The 23,666-nt window shown below is 37.2% G+C and overlaps 1 protein-coding gene across 3 annotated transcripts in view; it reads right to left on the bottom strand.

Annotated features, from left to right (window-relative positions):
- The window catches only part of SEMA3D (semaphorin 3D), a 196,806-nt gene that overhangs the window by 115,426 nt on the left and 57,714 nt on the right, over positions 1–23,666 (bottom strand). For all 3 annotated transcript variants that reach the window (XM_036328333.1, XM_036328331.1, XM_036328332.1), the window contains exon 2: positions 14,096–14,284. In XM_036328333.1, coding sequence (XP_036184226.1) covers positions 14,096–14,246 — 151 coding nt within the window. In that variant the 5' untranslated portion in view covers positions 14,247–14,284. The remainder of the gene's footprint in view (positions 1–14,095; positions 14,285–23,666) is intronic.

Here is a 23,666-nt window from a genome sequence, read left to right as displayed (position 1 = left end):
CTTTCTTATCAGATTTTAAGATATGTTTAAAATCAAAACATCATGTCACAAATCAATGTGGATTTGTTTTTAAACAAGTGTGTGAATTTAACTTTTAAAAACTCAGAAAGTCATACCTTAATGCTCCATCTTTTATTGATAGTTGAGCCAGCTACAGATTTCTGGGTTGGACAGGGTTCATCCTCAGAGCTCTGAGGCATTTAGACACTATCTTCCAGTTTCTAAAGTCACGACTGAAAAGTCTGATGCTATACATATCCCACGCCTTTGAATGTGTCTTCTATTTTTCTTGGGGTTATTTGAATCACCGCCTCACTGTGGCTATTATGGAATTTAGAGTAATTGGCCTGAATATGTCTCAGTTTTGTTTTTGTTGCTGGTTTTCATTTGTTTGTTTTCATTCATTATTCTGGGTACTCAGTGTGAAGCCTGATCTGAAATTTAATTTCCATAGATTCAGAAAAATTTCAGTTTGGCTATTCATTCAGAATAAACAGATGTCAATTATCTGTAGAACATTTCTCACGTTTTCTCCAGAAAGGAACCCCTGATCAACTGCCCAAGGAGGGTAGTCCTGGTGTAAGTGTGCGGGGAATTTGCATCGGAATATGTACACAGACTTCCAAGGGGGAGATTGAAAATACATTATAAAACAATGTTCTCCTGAAATTCAGGCAATATTTATAGGGTATGAGAAATGACATAATGTTCCCATAAGCTGTTTCTCCGTCAGAAATCATTAGTTATTAGTTCTCTAATGATGACCTCAAAACAGACAAACCTAAAGCCCAATGCCAATTTGTACTTCTTAATCCCTCCTCCTTTTTCACCCAGCCTCCCCACCTCCCTCCCATCTGGTCTCTTCTCTGTCTCTATGAGTTTGTTAATTTATTTTATTTTTTACATTCTGCATGTATTTGTCTTTCTCTGACTTACTCTACTTAGCATAATACCCTCTAGGTCTATCCATGTTGTTGCAAATGGCAAGATAATCAAAGGCTTATTTATACCAATTAACCTCAAAAAAGATAACTCATCTATGGGGGCCCAGAAAATGGAGGTTCCGTCACGACCTAAACCTGCACCCATCAGGCCGGCCTTAGAGGGAGCAGCTGTGCAGCCCCCGGCTCAGCTGCAGGCGGTTGACCTGAGCCGGAGGGACGCAGGCCTCCAGCCAGTCCCGCTCGTTTCCCGGGCCTCCTCCGCCCCGCACGGGTCCCTCGCTCCCAGCATCCCGGGAACGGGGCTCCACGGCCTGCGGGCTCCGGCTCCCCCGTCCCTGGCCGCTTTCTCCGGAATAAAGGACATCACACTTGTTACTAAGCTGTTTTAGTTTTGTCCATTGGAAGCTTTGGCGACAAGATGGGCGGGAAGGCAGGTGCGGAGGATTCGGCCCGAGACGCAGGGGAGGACCGCTGCCCGCAGCTCGCCTCTCGGTAAGTTTCCCTCGGACTGAGCTCCGCCTGTGGTGCGTCCTGAGCTCTTGGAGTTTGTTGGTCCTGAAACTGTTTGTCCTAAGCGGTGGAAGCCTGCGGTGTGAGAGCCCAGAGGTTCCATGGGGAGACCCAGCGGGCCACACATGTGGGGTGTAGCCGCCCTCAGCCACAGGGTGCTGACGCTAACCAGGAGGATTTCTAGGAGGGAAAACAGTGGGTACCCCTCCATCTAAGAAAGCGAGAGAGCAGCCCCCAGGGGACTCCCTGAAACCTCCTGCTAACTCAGCATAAACTGCGGGGGGACGGGGGAAGTAAATGAAGAAATCAGACTGCTGATCAGTGACACATCAACACTGAAGTAGGCAGGCCTGGCTGTGGCGCAGTTGGTTGGAGCGTCCTCCAGCCACACCAAGGTTGTGGGTTCTCCCTGGTCAGGGAACAGACAAGAATCAGCCAACGAAGGCATATCAGTGGAACAGCAAATTGATAGTTCACGCTCTCTCGCTCTCTCAAATCAATCAATAAAATTTAAAAAAAGAAATTGAAATAGGCACAAGTCAGTCTGCTTTTCTTTTCTTTCCTTTTTTAAAATCCTCACCTGAGGATATTTTTCTATTGATTTTTAGAGAGAGTGGAAGAGAGAGGGAAAGACAGAAATATCGATGTGTCTCACATCGATTGGTTGCCTCCTACATGCGCCCTGACCAGGGTCCAGCTAGGGAGGAGCCTGCAACCGAGGTACCTGCCCTTAACTGGTATCTTATGGGGACCCTTCGGTCTGCAGGCCGACGCTCTATCCACTGAGCAAAACTGGTTAGAGTGTGGCATTAATTTTTTTGCAGTTACTTTGCCCTTAAAAATACTGAAATCCCTTATCCTATATAATGAAGGCTAACATGCAAATCAACCAATCGATCCTTGGAACAACCGGTCGATATGACACACATTGACCACTAGGGGGCAGATGCTCGACACAGGAGCTGCCCCCTGGTGGTCAGTACGCTCCCACAGGAGGGAGCACTGCTCAGCCAGAAGCTAGGCTCACGGCTGGTGAGTGCAGCAGAGGTGGTGGGAGCCTCTCTCTCCTCTGCGGCAGTTGGACATCCCCCGAGGGCACAGGCCACAGGCCAGTCTGAGGGTTCCTCCCCCCGCCCCCCGAGTGCACAAATTTCATGTGCTGGGCCTCTGGTAGATAAGAATAATGTCTAAATTACTGTTGTAATTTATGATCACTTCTTGCACATAAGTATAGTAAATTTTTAAGTACTGAATTTTCAAACTAGTGATTCTTGTTTGCATTATTTTATCTACCTTCTTTCTAAATCAGGATTTATCTTAGGCTTATTAATAATTTAGAGAGGTTAATGTGCCATTTGAAGATCAAATTGTGGCTCGAATGCTTTGCAATCATAAGAGGTTCCCGATGTGATTTCCAAATGCTCATGTGTGGGTGGGGAGGGGAGGGGTTCTGAAACAATACAAGCAGTGCTTCTCAGCATTAAATAAGCATTCAGATCAGCTGGGATTCTTGTTAAAATAAGATTCTCATTTAGAAGTTTGGGAGGGGGTCTGAGATTCTGCATTTCTAACAAGCTCCCAGATTATGCTGATGCTACAGGTCCTTGAACCACAGCTGGAATACAAAAGCTAAAGAACACTGTGACCCATTGCACTCCTTCCTTTTTCACATGAGAATTTCTCTCAAACCTTTAATGATGGCATGTAGTAATGTATGCAAGGTGACCAAGTTATTATTTTCCCCCCTTTACAATTCTACTTTGGTCAAGTCTGTACATCTCTCACTTAATTAACTTAAATGATAATGAACTTAATTGCTATAAGTGATAAATGACCTGCTTAGTTTAAACCCATGATGTATGTAAACTTCTACCTGCCCCTATTTTCTTATATAAAGGAGGAAAGTACATTCATTTAATATGCATTAACCTGGAAGGAAGATGCAAAGATGACAACTTATGATTTATTGTTGACTGTTAAGTAAATTTCCTGTTACTTGTGGCAGCAGAAATTCTACCCAGGATGTCTGAATATAATTATATTTTTAAAGACCTTAAGTTGTCTTCATGTCTTCAATTGATTCGATAATATATGTTGCTCTCTCTCTTTGAAGCTTGGCATAATATCCATTTTGTGCTTTATAACATCCAAGGAGCCTTCCCTATATTATTTAATGTCCAAATGAGAAAACCTAGACTTGGTGCAAATAATTATTCTAATGCAGCATGGAAACACCAGAGGAAGAGCTAAAACCTATCTCTGCCTTCTATCTCTAACCCCATTAGCCACTACCGCTATAATTTATGTTTTAAGATCTAGCATTACTTAGAAAAACAAGGTTCTTTTTAAAAACAACTCTACTTACGTTTATGGAATATACCCACAGACAAGTTCACTCCTATTGCTTCTTCCATTTCACCATTCCATTGGGATCACTGAAATATTTATCTTATTTTTTCTACTGTGTCTAGCACGCTGTGGCTTTAGACAAATAAACCTCTTTATGAGTAGCTTTCTTTCTAAGTAACAAGCACTTTAGTTCTAATGTATGCCTCTTTTGGATTAATAGAATTAAATCAACATGTTTAATGGACTCTTACAAAAATACAAAATGTATATTACTAGTTCTTAAGAAGCAGATACATTTATCAAATTTTCTGTTAAAAAAGACCCAATAACGTCCATTTTTAAAATGTCCATAAATTTATATTTTACACATGTATTGAAAGAACTTTACTGTTCAAAAAATTCCTATAATAAGACCGAAGGAATGAGAGCCAAATTTTAGGTAAGTGAAATCATAAAACAAGCAGTTGCATATAAAACTTTTTATCTACTCAATAATTTGTAGAATAGTAAACCAACTACATGTAAGATCTGTTCAAAGAAAACATTTTTTAACCAAAAAAAAAAATGTTGACTGGGTGTAATCCCTCAAAATGTTGCCTTTACTTAAGCTATGGCCCTTCTAAAGTCCCTTCCCCATTTATGTATAACCAAAGGCACAACCGAAGTGTCTCATGACATGGGTCTCGTTGACCCTGCCAGAAGGACAAGACTGACCCTGCCACAAGACCTCAGTGATTTTTGTGGATCTTCTTAACTCCAGGAACACATTTTGTAATGATATTTGTATGGCAAAATGGCAGCATCTGTTAACCTCATATTATTACGTAACTTCCACCACTTTGTGAACCTCCACAGATCAATAATGTTTAGAACAGAGCTCCACATACACTAAAATAGATTTTAATTATTATTTAAAGTCTCATAGATTTAAAAAAATTTCATAGGCTAACTGCCAAATCCATATCTTCAATTGACATCTCCCATAAATTCCAGAAGTTATATTCTCAGATGCCTTCTTGACATCTCACTTAGATATCTAATAGCATTCTCAAGCAAATATGTCCACTCCATCTCCCCAATCCAACTTCTTTTAGCATCTTTTCCATCTCAATTCATAGTAACTCCATCCTTAAACCAAAAACAAATGAAAACACCCATGGAGTCAGATTTTATATCTCTACCTCTTATTTCTTATCCAGTCCATCAACACATGTTGTGGGCTCTATCTTTATCCTCCTCTTCTTCCTGCAACAGTAACTCCAAACTTGATTCCCTATTTCCCTGCTCTTTCCCTTTCAGTGTATTCACAACACAGAAGCCAGACTGAATCTACAACAAGAGTCAGATCATGTTCCCTCTGTGCTCAAAATTCTCCAGTAAATTCCCATAACACAGATGAAAAATCAATGTTTTAATAATGGCAGCAGTGGAAGGACTAATCTTCTATTAACTCTCTAATTTACAGCCTTTTTTCAGGCAGCCCACTGTGGTTTAGCCATACTGTCTTCCTTAGGATCCTTGAACATGCCAGATACCTTTTTACCTCGGGACCTTTGCATGTGCTGTTCCTTTCCCAATTATCTGTAGGACTTTAGACTGTTCTTTAAATATTTGCAAAAATATCGCTCTCTAGTGAGATCTTCCCTGACTGTTACACCTCACCACTCTTTAGCAAACATTCCTCATTCATTTTTTCTATACCATAGCAATTATCATCTCCTATCTTGCTATGTAATGTACTTATGTATAGTCTGCCTTTCATATCTATAATGATAAAAGTATAATATGCTAATCAGACCAGGAGACCTACCAGGCAAAGCCGGGGCTGCGAGGGAAGCCCTCTTCTGTTTACTGATATATCCTCTTGTTGACAGAACAAGGCCGGAAACATAGTGAAAATTCAGAATCTATTGTTATGAACCATTGACAGTTGAATATCAAATGTGTACACAGTAAAATTATCCTTGAACTCTTAAACCTAAGGAGGACGCCCAACTGCACAGCCTCAGTTGAGAGAAAATATGTCTGGGTAAACAAGTGAGTCCATTCAAATATGGCACATCCACCAAAATTAACCATCAATGCCTTACTTTATAATTATGTATATATATGGGAATTCTTATTATAAGATTGATAATACTTCTTCACTAAGTACTTTAAGGGAACAATTTCATAGCAAGCCATCATCTTTTCCCACTATTAAAAAAGAAAAACCCAGACTACATGTCTGACCTCATGAATTATTTTATGATTCATTTTAACCAACTCTGAGGGCTACCAACCACTCAAAGACACTAATCAAGGTCAACAATGACCTTTTTAACTGCAAGAGCTTGTTAACAACTAGAAGACCACAAGGTAAAAATCCTGGAAAGTGCCTAAATAAATTCACAATCTGTGGGTGGTGCTTGACTGAGGGAAACTAACTCTAGTAGAAAATGCTTTGGGAGCAAAAGCAATTTTAATACATGTTGTAAACCCCAAGAGAAAACTATATAATATTTTTCAAATTTATTTACATAGGGGAAACTCTAGTCTGGAAACAACCATTAACATCTAGCATGATAATATTTCACAAAAAAATAATAATTGACAACGTATTAAATGCTTACTATGCCAAACACTGTTTTAGGCGCTTTACATGGATCAACCTTCACAAACAACCTTATTAGAATTAAATTAATGCATTTAGATTTACTGTTAGATTTACACTGTTATGGATAAGAAAACTGCAGCACAGAAAATAAATGTCCGAATATACCACAGCTAGTAACAGCAGTTAATACCTAGCGGTTTGGCTTCAGAGCCTGCTTTCATCCCCTGCTATTCCAAATTGAGATCATTGAACTAACACTGGGTTAGTCAAATCAGACAAGTTAGATGAGTCAAGTAGCCATGAATCTCTACTGAAGATATATCCTGCACTTCACAGCTGAAGAGTCATTTTTTTTTAAGTGAAGAAAGATATGTAGACATAGCCACTCATTTATCACAAAACTGCAACAAAGCCAAAAACCATTCTATCAAATACATTAATGTTTAGTTATACAACAGCAGATAACATTTTTAAAGGTGATTTCTAGTTGTTGTTATTTTTTTTCCTAGAAAATACATGTAAGTTTTGAGGAGCAAAAAATAATTATTACTAGTGATAGTTATTGAAAAGAACATACTGCCAAAGGAGAAAGGATAAAACCTTGTATTTTTTTTTATATCATGATATTTGTGTTCTCTCAAGGGCACACAAGGTGGCAAGAGCATGAGCTTGAACTAGAAAGATGAAAACACATAAGTTAGTTCTGCCATTTAATGGCTTTTTGCTTTGGGGCAAGGCCTTAAGACTCTGAGCCTCAGGTTTCTTATCTACAAAATGAGTATAAAGAAGATGGTTTTCAGGGTGTCATAAAACTTCAACATGATATATCTAGGTAGGGTTCCTGGACCCAGCCACTCTCTTCTTCATATTCTTCATAGCACTTCCACTATTTTAAATAATATTCATTTGTTTGATTACCTGTTCACTGTCTGTCTCTCTATCTGAAAAAGAAATTAAAAGGACAGTGACTTTTCTCTGACATAGGACAGTGTGAGGTACAGTGATTGCTCAATACGTATTTGTAGACTGGGTGAATATATGGTAACTATTAAGTGAGTTAGTTTCCTTTCTGATGTTTTATACATGTGGGTTCAGTGTTTGCTAGCTGGTGCTTTGTAGATTTACTGTAATTCTTTGAGCTAGCAAGACTTTTGTGGGGAAAATATTGAAATGGAATTGATACCTGAATGCTTATTATGCCAGGTTCTAAAGAATGTAGTTAGAAAACAGATTATATAAACTTGGGATAGTGAACACACAATACAATATACAGATGATGTATTATAGAATTGTATACCTGAAACCTATGTAATTTTATTTACCAATGTTATCCCAATAAATTCAATAACAATAGAAAAACAGTCTCTCTCTCTCTCTCTCTCTCTCTCTCTCTCTCTCTCTCTCTCTCTCTCCCTCTCCCTCCCTCCCTCCCTCTCTCCCTCCATATATACATATATATATAATATGTGTGTGTATGTATATATATGTATATATATGTATATATATGTATATGACAGATTTATATCTCTATAATAAGCCATTAAATGTAAGTCAATTCTAAAATTTAAAATAGTAAAATAAAGGCTAGAGAGAAGATGTAAAAAAGGGAAAAGAAACATTTATGTTAAGAGATGAATCTTTATAAATTGATTAATTTTCATTTTCTCTTCCTTTTAGACTTTTTGTCCATTTTCTCTTTAGCTATGTTACTTATCTCATCTTCTGGGATTTTTCAAACAAATAACATTGAAGATACTAGTCATTCTATGTATAAATATCCTTAAGCCATATGAGTTCCTTCATGATGACTGTGAGATAGAAAATGTTTACACTGTCACAAGATTGAAGTAGGTTATCTCTCAAAAATTATTTTTACTTCATTTGTAGTATAAACTGTACAAGTCACTGTGAGAAGCCCACCTTATAGGAATATATATGTGTGTGTATATACATATATATATGATAAAATATACATATCTTATAACACAAAATCCAGACATATAGAACACCCTGACTCAGGGCTCCTGACTCATTACTCAAGAAAAAGAATTAGCATGAGCAAATGTGCAAGAATTCAAAATATACAACTGAATAGAAATCTCTTTATACAACAATAGAACCAAACAAGCTCCTGTGGATTTAGAGGTTCAAAGCTAAGTCTTTATCAAAAAACATTCTTTGGATAAAATGGTTATTATATTTCTGTTGGCCTTTAGGAAATTCCTCAAAATAATCTTCCAGATGTTTGAAATAGCTAATTCCAATGACACTGGCTGCATCTCTGAGCAGCACATAAGGAAGCATTAATTATGGAAAGCAAAGAAAACAAAGCTGATTTTGTGCCCATAAAAATTAGTTTTTAAACCCAACTTAATTTTTAATTTTGGATTATTTTTCTAACCTCACATTCTATTCTGCCAGTGTTTTAGTGCCCAAGTATGAACTTTTACACTCTGCTCAAACTGTTTAAGCAATGGGTGGTACTAGTTGATCTCAATTCATTAGTCAGAATCATAAGAGAAAGAGAGAAAATGCCAAGGGAGAGTTGTGATTATTATCATAAATGTAGAAAGTGCTATATAAGCAATCTTCTCACCATAGCACTAAATTAACAATTTTTTATGTCATAACATTGTATATTCAGGAATAGTCTGGTTTTAAAAAGCAGCATGTCAGGATTTGAACTTCTTTCATTCTAAACTCTCAGATATGGTACAGAAGAGGTGGATAAGGAAACTGTTGACTGCATAGTGCTGCAGGATGATTTCCAAAGAGGGGACCCACATTCTTTACAGTGGAAAGAGTAGTAAGAGTGGTCAATAATTCTCCTAGCCGAGGTGACTACTCTATTATTAGTATACTAGTGGCCCAGTGCATGAATTTGTGCACATTGAAAGGAAATTGATTAGAAGAAATATTTTAATATTGTTATTTGCCCTTTCTCTATAATAGAAATGTCAACCAAATTCATGACCAACAATGACAGATTGAAACACACATGGGCAATTGGCGCCAGTGAGAGCTTTATATATATAGATAAACTTGCTTAATTAGACCTGCTTTCTGATTTAGCTAAACTTTTTCCAGCTCAGTGAAGCACCCATCTTCTCTTTCAGGTAATTGTCAGCAACACAGCAGTAAATATTAACACAAAGCAGATTATTATTGTAGAACACCCAGGGAGAACAAAGGGTAAAATATTTAACTACAGCAGTGTTTGACTATATTCTGCACAGTGAGAAAACCTGGAGTCACTTTCAAGGTCCACCATTTCTTTTCAGTTGGGTCAAGTTTCTAAGCATTCTAAATCTCCATTTTCTGGCTAATGAAAAGAAAATAGGATCCCACCAAGTCTCCTATCTACCTATTCCAGGATTTCTGCAAGGATCATATGAGATGAGGCATGGGAAAATGCTTCACAGACATTTGGTTAAAGTGTAAAATGTTTGCACCTGGGTATAAAGCAAGTTGTGTTCCTGGGCTGAAGAAACTCCAAGGAGGCTAGTCACTAGGGAGGGGAAGCCGGGCGTTGCTACGTGACATCATTACCGGGCGCCCACAGCCACCGTTCCAGGCTGGGCTGGGCTGTGGGCCACGTTTTGCACTATGGGGTCTCGGCAGTGTTGGCTGCAATTTGGTGGGGTGTCACTCCGGGGTGGTGGCAGGGCCTGTGTCCCACGTGGGGGAAACTGAGTATTGCTTTGTGGGTGCCAGATCCGTGGTGCCGTTTCTCTGTGAATGGCCAGTGGACTTCACAGCAGCTCCTGTGTTGAGCATCTGCCCCCTGGTGGTCAGTGTGCATCATAGTGACCGGTCACTTAGCATATTAGCCATATATATATATATATATATATATAAAATCTGGAAATTAATAGCTAATAGCAGCTACTGGAAGCCAGCTAGAATGTGCCTATGCCTGTGTATCACTATGAAAGTTAAGTTGGGAGGTGATTTCTATAATTCCTACCCTGCATTCAATCTTTGCTACTGTTTAGCAGCATTTGATATGTAGATAACTTACCTACATGTAGATCAAAACCTAAAAATTACAACATTCTGTAAGTATCTTATCTAATAAAAGAGAAACATGCAAATTGACCATACCTCCACTACACTCATAAGTCACGCCCACCAGCCACACCCACAGGGCAAGCAGAGCAACTATATGCAAATTAACCCAGGAGGCTTGGTTGTACTGACGATGGAGGAAGCCAAGCTTCCTGCCTGCCCTGGCTGGCTGTGGCCTCTGCTCAAGGCAACGAAGTTTCAATTATGAAAGATAAGTCCCAGATACCTGCTTCCAACCAGCCTTCACTGGGAGCTTGGGTGGCTAGGGGCTGTGGCCAGCCTGGAAGCAGCCATCAGCCACTCACCCAGGCTGGCCAGGCACTCCAGCAGGACCCTCCTCCCTGAAGGGGCTGTGGCCAGCCTGAAAACAGCCCTCAGCCCCTCACCCAGGCTGACCAGGCACTCCAGCAAGGACCCCCACCCTGGTCCGGGACACCCTTCAGGGCAAACCAGCCAGCCCCCACCCATGCACCAGGCCTCTATCCTATATAATAAAAGGGTAATATGCAAATTGACCCTAACAGCAGAATGACTGGGAATGACTGGTCACTATGACACACACTGACCACCAGGGGGCAGACGCTCAATGCAGGAGCTGCCCTCTGGTGGTCAGTGCGCTCCCACAGGGGGAGCTCTGCTCAGCCACAAGCCAGACTGATGGCTGCCAGTACAGCGGTGGTGGTGGGAGCCTCTCCTGCCTCCTCAGCAGCGCTAAGGATGTCTGACTGCAGCTTAGTCCTGCACCCCGCTGGCAAGTGGACATCCCCCGAGGGCTCCCAGGCTGCCAGAGCAATGTCTGACTGCCAGCTTAGGCCCGCTCCCTGGGGGAGCGGGCCTAAGCCAGCAGGTGGACATCCCCCAGGGGTCCCAGACTGCGAGAGGGCACAGGCCGGGCTGAGGGATCCCGCCTTCCCCCCGAGTGCACAAATTTTTGTGCACCGGGCCTCTAGTACTGAATATAAAAACCATAAAAAGACTAGTTATTAATGTCTAATCAATCCAACACTTATACCAGGCTCTCCTTATATATAAGCACTAGGTGCTGAGGGTTCTGAGAATCTGTAAAAGATATATAAAAAATTATTTTAAAGTCTCATAAGGTTGATTCCATGTTCAAAAACATTTATTAGTATAAAAAAATACCCTCTAACTAGGGAAAAACTTAGTTAATGCTTTTCTATTTTTAATTATTTATTTTAAATGATCAGCTTGTTGCATTTGAGTAATCACTTGAATAAAAATTTGATTATGAACACAAGTTACATAATGACAATCTAGTTATCTTTTTTTCATAAATTTATCAAAGGGCGTAGAATCCCACAAATTTGTACATCTATTTTAGCCAAAAAGAGCATGTGGTCTTCTTCAACCCCATTCAGTTTTAACAATTGAAACTCATATAATCAGTTAGTTAAATATCAGCATGATGCTTCTTTCAACTTTAAAGTTCATTCTGGGAGGCAAGTGCCTCCGGGAAGAACTACTGATGTCTAGAGTCTGAGAAACAGGATTAAGCATCCAGGTCCTATGAAGTATGGATTTGATGCAGGAGCTGAACCATGAACTAATTTGAGACACTGGCAAATTTCTCAACTTCTCAGCACCTCTGTAAGTTTAGTATATATAGTAAAGGGAATGATAATAATCCCACCTCACAGGATGGTAGTAAGAATGAAAATGATATAATTCACACGCAGTTCTTATATCAATACTTTGCTCCTAATGAATCCACAGTTACTGATTATTAACTACTAATAAGTTTTTCACAAGCCTGATTTATTTTACATTATTCACCATATCAATGCAACATTCTTGTGTTATTCACTAACATAGAATCAGATAACATTTCCTTTTTTCCCTTAATATCTTTGTTTTCAAACTTTCCGTATAGTTTTAATATTTATTTTCTGTTCTTTTCTTAAAGTGATTTAAGTACAGGCAAATAAACAAATCGGACATGTGCAATATGAAGGGTTGTAAAATATCATATATACTTCAGTGATTGATATGTTTATCAGGATAGAGAACATTTCCATAATCTCAGAAAGTTTCCTCTCTTATCCATTTCCAATCAATCTTCCTTTGACCACAAAAAGGCTATGGTCTAATTTTTTAACCATAGATTAGTTTTATCTGTTCTAGAAATTCAGTAAGACTATAAAACTAAAAAAAAAAAATGGTATCTTTAATTCACGATATAAGTTCCAAACAAATACCACCATATAAAAATGTGTAATGTGTATAATATGCTAATTCCACTAACACTTATATTTGACTTCAAATTAGCTTTTATAATTGATATTTAATTTAAGCTGAAAATAAACTGCTTTAAAGATTAGAGGATATTAAAACCGCCAGTATAATCTTTTACCCGCCAACTTCAGAATAGACAAGTCTGAGCCGCCTGCACTCCTCTCATTAGCTAAGGTATTAAAGAAGCCAAGGGTGTGTCATAGAAAAGAGAACAAAAGAAAGAGGCGTCTGAGCATAAAACTTGACACTCTCAGCCTTCTCTCTCACATATGAGTATATACATATACCTTTTACACATGCGCATACCTAAGATGGTGAAAAATAACTTAACATAAGCTTTGCTTTTGTATTAATTTAAATATTAAAAATAATTAGCTTAGCATATTTCATTTCTGAAATAGTTCTCTCATCCTTTTAAGCCTTTCATACTACCTTAAAATAAAATATGTATTTGCTTGAGATGTTAAAGGTATATTAGTGTGTTAATTTTTTTGATGATATCTTACAATTTTAAAAAAGAAAATATCCTCTAGAAAACTGTGGTACATCTACACGATGGAATACTATGCTGCTCTAAAAAGGAAGGAACTCTTGCCATTTGCAACGTCATGGATGGAACTGGAGAGCATTATGCTAAGTGAAATAAGCCAGTCAATGAAGGAAAAATACCACATGACCTCACTCATTCATGGATAATAGAGACCATTATAAACTTTTGAACAATAATAGATACAGGGGCAGAGCTGCCTCAAACAGATTGTCAAACTGCAGCAGGAAGGCCGGGGAGGGTTGGGGGGCAGGAGGTAGGGGGGTAAGAGATCAACTAAAGGACTTGTATGCATACATAGAAGCATAACCAGTGGACATAAGACATTGGGGGATAGGGGAGGCTAGGGGACTGTCTAGGGCGGGAGGATAAAATGGACACATATGTAATACCCTTTGTAATACTTTAAGCAATAAATTAAAAAAATAAATAAATAAATAAATAAACACTTGAAATAAAAAAAAAAAAGAAAAAGAAAATATCCTCTAGTGATACACTAATTGGTAGTGCTATATGAAATATATTTTTTTCCCTTTTTAGGGAATGATTTGTTTTAATACAAAACTGATTACAACTTGCAGACCAAAATTTCCTAATTATAGTCATAAGTAGTTTATCATTGTAATAAATGGAATGAAAATTGCATCTATACATACAGTTTAGGTATCTATTTTCCTCACAAAAATAATAAATAATTGTCCGTTGTGTTCTATACTATTTCTATTAACTGATGCCAGTACAATAAACATGTCAGTGAAGTCCGCATGCATTTCTAAATAAAAAATTACAGTGATTAAAAAGAAAATCTGAAAACATTTACACATTTACCTTTGTAGGTTAGCTTGAGCCGTGGAATATTTTGCTTAGAAGTCCCAATGACCGGAAGAAACAGTGTGGTCATGCTTAGCATCATCAAGGCATGAAAAAAGTAAAAATAGTAGCTTTTGGACTTCGGTCTCTCATCTTTATTAGCATTCATGATGAAAACAATGTTCTCTTTGAAACAGTGGAAACAAGCTAAAAATAAGAAAAGAACTATTATTAATACAGCATTTTGCAGATTTTCCAAGACATAGTCATAAATTTATGAGTGTATATAGATATAAAAACAACTGCTCCTTCTCTCTTGTTTTGCTCTTACAAATTTTTGCCAGGGAAATGAATCAGAAATGAATAATAAAATTCAGGTCTGGCTTTACTCAGTTGTGGAAATGAGTGTATAACTTAAAATCAACAATTTATGCTAATTAGCCTATCTTCTTCTAAAGTTCTTTATGCAAATGTAGAAGGAGTCAATTCTTTCTGTAACTTGAATTCTTTAATCAGATAAAAACACTGGTAGAAGCCTACTCTTTTCCCATATTCCCGAAGGAAAACATTCCCCAAGCAAAAAGAAATAAAAGCTATCATCTTAAAGGAGTTCTCCTCTTGCTTCTGACTTCAAAGGTATTTACAAAGTCTACCTAAAATAGGGAAAATTAGAGATGATCAGGTCAGGGCCACCAGTACAATTTTAGGCCTGGGACAATGTAATCTTAGTTGCACCATATAAAGTTCTACACAGGAGAGCACTCACATATTTTAAACTAATCCTAATACTAATAATTACAAATTACATTCATTGAGCATTTATATATACTAGTTTTTTTAAATTGCTTTACACAAATTAAATGACTTAATGCTAGTAAATTAATTAAAGAAGGAGGTCATTAGATTGGCGTGGCTTTAATGTCATGGTGGCAAGTAAACCTAAATCTAAGCCTATGAATGACTCAAAGTTATGAACTCAAAACACTAAAGACAACCAATGACAAACATCCAACTAAACTTTAAAAATACAGCCAATGAATAATTTACTTTCTGCCCATCCAGTCTGGCTCAGTAGTTGAGCATCCACCCTGAGCCAAGAGGCTACTAGTTCTATTCCTAGTCAGGGCACATGCCCGCGTTGTGGGCTCTATTCCCCACTAAGGGACATGCAGGAGGCAGCCAATCGATGTGCTTCTCTTTTATGGATGTTTCTATTTCTCTCTCCCTCTCCCTTCTTTTCTCTCTAAAATCAGTAAATACATATTTTAAAATAATAATTTCCTTTCTTTGCTTCTGCATTTTCTCTATATGTCTTTTCCCTGACTCCTGCTGGTAGAGTGTGCCTAGCCATTTCCGGTTTGGAGCTCCTGAAATTAATTTTTGCTCAAATAAAGATTTATATCTATATCTATATCTAGATCTAGATCTAGATCTAGATATATAGATATATAGATATAGATATATCTCTCTATATATATAGATGTATCTATATATCTATCTATATCTATATACATAGATATAGATAGATATATAATTAAACCATAGCTAAAGTTCAAGTATTTATTAAAGTGAGAATAAAGATAAGATTATTTTCTGAAAAGAGTGGTTGATTATCTACAAATAGTTAAAGTACCATGAAGTAATTCCTAAAATTGGGATATTTATGGAATGTTAGGGACGACATCTCGAAAGAGTATCACTTAGGTTTAAGCAAGACAAGGACAGTTTCATGGAGGGCAGATAAAGGTGAATGGAATACAAAAAGAGACAGTTGAAGAGATCAGTGAAACCTATTTAAGGGTTCATGAAAAGCCAGAAGCATGATAGACAGTTAAATTGCTGAGGAGAATGCAGAGACCGTAGCATAGTCCAGTGGGGCAGAAAAGAAAGGACACCAAAGAGGAACTTGAGCTAACTCTTCAATGTGTCTCATGCCTGTCCTGGTACCTAATATATTATGACGCAAACTATGCTGTTACTCCACACTGCCTTTGATATTACATCATGTGAGCTGCTTCTATCCATATTCATCAGGTTTCTCTAATCCCATTTGTCTGTTCCTTTCACTTTTCCCTATACCCACTTGTTAGCAGAACATAGGTATCTGATTGCAGCAGATCCACAGCCTTGGCATACAAACATGCATTCCTCCACCTAGTCATACCCTTTGAAAAAGAAGTGAAAGGCAAATTGAATGTAGAATTTAAGTAGGCATTAAATTTCTCATTAGGCTTAGTTTTTTCTGAGCCTCTGGACATGTGAAATACTACTTTTTTTCATGACATGCAACAAAGCATGTAATGTGAATGTATGTTTATGCAGAGGCAAAAGAGAGGAAATTTTCCATGTGTGCATTTTATTAGCAATAATGACTTCAGTACAGGACATTTCCTGGGAATTAATGGCCAGTTGGGGTTAATGGCCCTTGGCTATGTATTGAGATATCTACTCCTCCAACTGGTCATTAATCGCTATGACATGCCCTGTGCCTCCAACACTATAAGTTAAGAAGATTGATGTTTTGGTTTTCAATGAACAGTAGTCATACTGTTCCTTGTAACCCAACTCATTAATATTGTGAAATAAGTTAAATATCAAAGCACTGCTTCCCTTGCTTCTATGACATTCTGATAAGTACCTACACGTGCTGAAACATATGCGAAGGGTGAGGGACAAAATAAAACTCAAATCCTGAACCTGCTCGAACTTTTTATTTGACTTTAAATATTTTTTCTACTATAAAACCATCAGCTTTCTAAAATCTGCTGCTCCTGATTCTTTGTTTTCATCCCAACAATCTTTTGAATTCAATTGTTAATCTTTTAACTGAAATAATTTATGGGTAAAATGTATTGCCAACAACCTCTCCACTAATCTATTAATATTGTGCTATCTTCCAGTTCATGTTTGTGTGTGTCTGTGTGTGTGTGTGCATTTTGTGTTTGCACACATATGTGTGCCCTGCATCTGGGAGGAATTATAGAGAGAAGTAGGTGCGATTTAACCTCAAGTGGGTGGATTTAGGGAATTGCATAGGTTATACTGCATGCTACTGTCTGTAACAAGCTCGACCTGGAGCCAATTAACTGCATGTAATCTATTCCAGATGTTCACTGGGACAAATAGCACTCTTGGGGATCTTCAGATGTGAAGCCAATAGGGAGTGTTCTGATTATGAGAGGTTTTTACACTGTTCCACTAAATCAGAGATCCAAATGCATAATCTAACACTCAAGAAGGCCTTGTACCATTTTATAAAAGAATGCCGAGTCCAGAACTTATTACATGGATGGTAACGCCTCAAAAATATTATTTGAGGAGTAAGGATATACAATTTCATATGTAAACTTCATTGATTTGCCTTATTTAGTTATATTCATTTGTTCCAAAAATCATTAAGGCAACATAATGTATAATTATGGTGAAAAAGTAGATTCAATACATAGGACAAGAATTAAAATACATAATAAGTCTTCACACATGAAAACCTTAAACACTTAGATTTCGAATTCTTTCTCAGGGATATGTGTGTGTGTGTGTGTAGGTAGGTAGGTAGGGGAAGGGAGTAAAGCAATCCTTGTGTGTGTAGTTTTATTTTATTTTTTTAATTTATAAAGAGCTACTTGTTCTTCACATCTTTATAGTGCACATAGGGTCACCTGAGAATATTTTTTAAACTCAGGAGACATGAGAAGCTATGACCACCCCCCAAAAAAAGTAGAAACTCACTTTGGCCTACTTGTAGCTCATATTTTTTAGTTATTGCTTGATTAGATGGTTTTCCTATAGGGTACACAAGATTGAATTATTAGAACCATTGCTTCAAGGCAAAAATATGGACAAGAAACCAAATAGAAATTATAGAAGAAACTTATGAGCCAAAGAGACAGTATAGGTGGACAGAAAGAAGCTTTATGTTAGCAGAGGGATATTTTATATTCCAGTGATATCCAAGAAGGCAAGTGGTATGTATAAAGATCCACCGGAATAGAGATTGGAATGCTAACCGTTTCATATGCATTTATTTTATTTCATCCTCTCTAAATTTATTTGTGTGTTTTCTAATATACCATAGCATGCCACTACTTTATTACAATCAGGGGTATGCAATCACTACTGAAGTGTACAGCACTTTTACCGATGAATAGAATTTATAGGGCAGCAACTTTTGGTTGAATAATTTTAACTGTCCATTAGTGGACTTTATTGTCTTCAGATCTCACAAGTTCCTCATCAATTGATACATTCCCATAGAGTCTGGAAGACCATCTGGTTTTTCAGATATCATGTAGAAGACACTTAAATTAATTAAATGTTAATCTACTTCCTAACATCCTTATGATAATAGCCAGTGATATTTCACCACCTATCAAACTAAGTATGAATTACTAAGTATTACATTTCAGTAATCAGTCGTCAGTAACTTGTCAGTAAAGATAAATCAAACTAGTTTACTTTTCTAAAACATGCTGAAAGTATGTTGTTGTGTAAATACCTGCTCAACAAAACACCGTTGTTACATGTTGCTTGGGTTTGTGTGCCTTCCAGCTTTGTACTTATACCCAGATGAAATTCTTCAGGATCTTACTCTACTGAATCCATCTCAACAGAAAATAACATAATAGTGAGATTTCAGAACATACCTGTGCAACCTGTTAGATTTAATATTGCAGATTGCATTTTTTCCTGAACATAGCAGTAACAACAAAATAACTCTTATGTTGTAAAAAGGTCCTAAAGAAACCAGAGTCCCCAAGGTCCAAACGGCTCAAATAATTAGCACATTAACATAAAGATAATAAAATGCTACCATAAATGATCTTATTGCTAATCATCGTCCTTATCCTAAATATCTTTTCAACTTGCTACTCAAAGCAGAGCACTGAGAGTTACCAATTGGCAGGTCAGAGAAAGAACCAACAACACAATTAAAGTTGGTCTTCCTTAAAATTTAATTAATCCACAACTCAAAGATTTAAGATTTTCCTTTTCACATTCTCACTCTAGAGAGCATTTTAATCCATGCACCTTTTCATGACCAAGATAATCTTACCGCTCACCCTTTGGTATTCTGATATGATTTTTGAGAATTGTAGAATGTTTATAGATATTTTATGGAAATATTTGTATAAATTATAGGAAAATCATCAAATTTTAATGTCTGCCTTTGTGTGGGCAATCTAAATGTTTATCATTAAAACTGATTGTTTTGTTAAAATTTAAAACCCTCCACCTCAAATATTCTGATATGTGCTGCCTACTGTTTAAAAGAATTTATTTTATAAGTAGAATAAAGTGGATTAGCAATTACTTCAATTAAGGAGGCAAGACTAGTACATTTTCTTGAAAACCCATTTTTCAAAGCAGCAGAGATGTTTTATTTTTTTGGTTAGTGCTCACCTGATTTTTAGAGAGAGTGGAAGGGAGGAGGAGAGAAAAGAGAGAAAGAAACATCAATGTGAGAGAGACATATGGATTGGTTGCCTCCTGCCTGGGCCCCACAGGAATCAAACCCAGGACTCTTCAGTCCCCAGGCCAAAGCTCTATTCCCTGACCCAAACTGGCTAGAGCTAGTCTTGTTGTTGTTTTTTTAAAGGTAAAATATGTGCTAAACATATTAACAGCAATTTGTTTCTTTAATATTTATTGAAACACCTCAGGGAAATAAGCATTTCTTATTAGGCAAGGCATTCCATCTGTATAGGAAGAAGAGTTTAAATAATTTACTATCTGGGATTAAAGTAGGCAGTGTATGAAAGGAACTTAGTGTCATATGTAGAATTTAGGAACTCAGTCTTCATATCAGATTTGAATTTCATTCAACTCAGCTACTAAACATTAAATAAATAAAAATAGCAATGTAATGTTATTAAATATAAATCTAATTAATGTTATTTTATATTTTTAACATATTGAATTCAACAACCAATGAATATGAGCAAGGCAGACTTTTTTCAACAAATAAAAAATGCCCAGCATTTTTTAGCAGTAATAGTTCTTTAATGATTGTTGTTTATATTTCTAGTGATAATGACATATAGTAATGGTTTCCATTTTGGTTCTATTCTAAAGCTCTACAGCATACCCAGTACATAGTAAATAATCAAGGAGTATTAACCATTTTTAAAATTAATGTATTCAATTTGTTCTAGTTTTCTTTTAAAATTATTTTAAGAAAGAAAAGCAAATTATGGTATTGTGTGTTTTTTTTAATCTTTGTTGTTGAAAGTATTGTATATATCCTCTTTTTCCCCATTGACCTCTCCCAGCCTGATCTTGCCCCCCACCCCAGGCCTTCACCCTTTTATTATCTGTGTCCACGGGTTATGCATATATGCATACAAGTTCATTGATTGAACTCTTTCCCATCCACCCTCCCCTGCCTTCCCTCTGAGGTTTGGTAGTCCATTAAATGCTTCTATGTCTCTGGATCTACTTTTGTTCAAAAGTTTATGTTGTTCATTAGACTCCACATATGAGTGAGATCATGTGATACTTATCTTTCTCTGACTGGCTTATTTTGCTTAGCATAATGCTTTGGTTTTAAAGACACTTAATAATGACCTGAACATATGCCTACAGTTTATAAGTCCTGTAAAATAAAGAGATTCCAGGAGCACATTATGTAACCTCAAGAGTATGAACCCAAATGAAGAACATCATTACAGGATACCACCAAGACAAACAAATGAACATGCAAGCAGATAAACTTCATTTCTATGGCTTATGAGGAGATAGTCAGTGATAGTTTGAATACACTTATGAAGGATGGGATATAATTGTAACTGGAGTGCTTCCAATGCTATTCTCCTCATTTGAATCATGTAATTTTTCAAGAAAGGAAAGATAAGTAGATACCAAATAAAATAAATAATGTAAAATCTTAAAGTAAAAATATAATAAACATTGTTCAATGTGTATAATACTTGACTTGAAGATTTTCACTTATATTAAAAAGATTAACAAAATTAGGCTTCTTTTCTAGACAGGATACTAGCTTTAAAGGAGGAAAGTATGAATTTATTTTTTTAAAATATATTTTATTGATTTTTTTACAGAGAGGAAGGGAGAGAGATAGAGAGTTAGAAACATCGATGGGAGAGAAACATCGATCAGCCGCCTCCTGCATACCTCCCTACTGGGGATGTGCCCGCAACCCAGGTACATGCCCTTGACAGGAATCGAACCTGGGACCTCTCAGCCTGCAGGGCGACGCTCTATCCACTGAGCCAAACCGGTTTCGGCAGGAAAGTATGAATTTAAATAACCTTCTGGGCTATGCAAAATTGAAGAATTTGGTATATTCAGTAATATATTGAAAGTAAGCAATAGCTTATGTTTATAATTTAATATATTCTTTATATTAAATGTTATTTATATATAAATGTTAAACGTTTTAAAAATTTTCAATTATAGTTCATATTCCATATTATTTTTATTGGTTTCAGGTGTACAGCTTAGTGGTTAGATAATCATATATTTTACAAAGCTTTCTCCCTGGTATTTCTTATACCCAACTGGCATCATACATAGCTCCTATGCTGCACTTTACATCCCCATGATAATTTTGTAACTACCAAATACCAACCCCTTCACCTTTTTCACCCAGTCCTCCAATCCCCCTCCACTGTACCTACTTTTTAATTTTTATAAATCTATCCATCTATCCTATTTAATTCAGTGTAGTACTATTTTCCATTCCCACCCCTCACCTTTATGTCCATGGATAGAGCGCCAGCCTTCTGACCTTAGGGTCCTGGGTTCGATTCTGATCAAAGCCTGTACCTTGGTTGCAGGCTCCTCACCACCTCGGGTCCTGGTCGGGTTCATGCAGGAGGCAACCAATCAATGTGTTTCTCTCACATTGATGTTTCTCTCTGTTTTTCCCTCTACCTCTCTCTCTAAAAAAAAAAAAAAAAAAAATCAATGGAAAAATATCCTCAGGTGAGGATTAAAAAAAAATAAATGGGCATAAAAATCTTTCATGAAATCTTTTAAAGTTCTTTTTTTTCTCACTTTCTTTAAACAAATTATTATGACTAATTATGATGGCACTTAAGTTTACATAGCTTAATAAGTTGCTGACATCCTTTGAGATATGTATAGGATTATTTTATTTTTTATAAATATATTTATTGATTTTTAGAGAGAAAGGAAGGGAGATAAGCATAGATGTTAGAGCAGAACATCCATTGGCTGCCTCCTGCTGGCTCCCTATTGGGGAGGGAGCCAGAAACCTGGGTATGTGCCCTGACAGGAAATCAAACAGACAACCTTTTGGTGCATGGTACAATACCCAACTAACTGAGCCACACTGGCCTGAGCAATAGGATTATTTTAAATAGTTAATTAAAATAATTTTCCTGCATGAAAAATTATCATGTTTAAAGGCAGTTATATTTATCCAAGATCTATTTTTACAAGTAATTTTCCTTACATTAAAATTATCATTTTTTATAAAGTATATTTTGAAATTAATATGAGCTTATAAAACATGGTTGATCTAATTTCATTATTAACACCCTATAATTGTATATATAACATAACAAAACTTTGTTTAATATATGGCAGGAACTCAAAAATAATTTTTAATTTATTGGCTATAATAACCCAGAAAACAGAAGCAGTACCTCCTGACTGAAAGTAGGAAAAAATTAGATATTATGTTACTATTCAATTAGGTTTAGGTATGTTTAAAAGAAACAAAAAACTTTCAATTTCATTTTAAACCATTCCAGATCTGTAAACATGCCAAGTATTATTTATTAATAGATTTCCAGATTGCTGTAGTTATAGCTTTTGAGGTTGTCTCTCCCTCAGATTCAAAAGGCTATTGTACTTCTTGGAACATCTTATATCTGCTTGGCCTGAGATGGTATATAAATAGCACATATTATACATATTACAAATTCCTTCCATATTTAATAATTACTCAAGTAACATTTGCAAAAGAATTTAATGTTTGTATAACATGACCTTTATTCTCAAAATGCATATTTCATTCAAATTAATATTATTCAGAAACAAAACTCAAAAAAAATGTGACCATTATATATAGCAAATAGCATTACTATAAAATGATTAAATATTGTTATATGATTAATACAAGTTTTAAACTATACATACACACACACACACACACACACATACATATGAAATCGCACGGTGCCGCTCTGCCTTGAGACCCGAATCTCTCCATGCAGAGCTCCAGCGCGCCTGGCCCAGCCCCCAAATCCTCTGCATGCAGAGCTCCAGCGCGCCTGGCCCAGCCCCCAAATCCTCTGGCCTTCTCTGGCCACATCAAGCCCCGCCCTTGGTCCCTCCAGTAGCCTAGGACTGGGCCCGCCTTCTCTGGGCACCTCCCCACTTCCACCCCAATTCCGGAGCAACACAGCAGCTTGGCCCGGCCCCATCATGGCTCTGGAGGAGAGCATGGAAGCCTCCCGCCTGCTGGCGGTGCTCCTTCCCCTGGCAGGTGGGCCGCGGGGCACTCCGAGTGCCAGCGGTGGGTGGCGAAGGACTGGTGAGGGGGGTGCTATGCGCTCTCACCCCTGCCCTCCCTGGCAGGGGATGGTCCTGCCTCCTCCCG

The sequence above is a fragment of the Myotis myotis genome, unplaced genomic scaffold (genome assembly GCF_014108235.1).
Source record: "Myotis myotis isolate mMyoMyo1 unplaced genomic scaffold, mMyoMyo1.p scaffold_m19_p_11, whole genome shotgun sequence".
In the NCBI taxonomy this organism is placed as follows: Eukaryota; Metazoa; Chordata; class Mammalia; order Chiroptera; family Vespertilionidae; genus Myotis; species Myotis myotis.
Note: the sequence above shows the minus strand (reverse complement) of the source record. Positions and strands in the feature narration are given on the sequence as shown.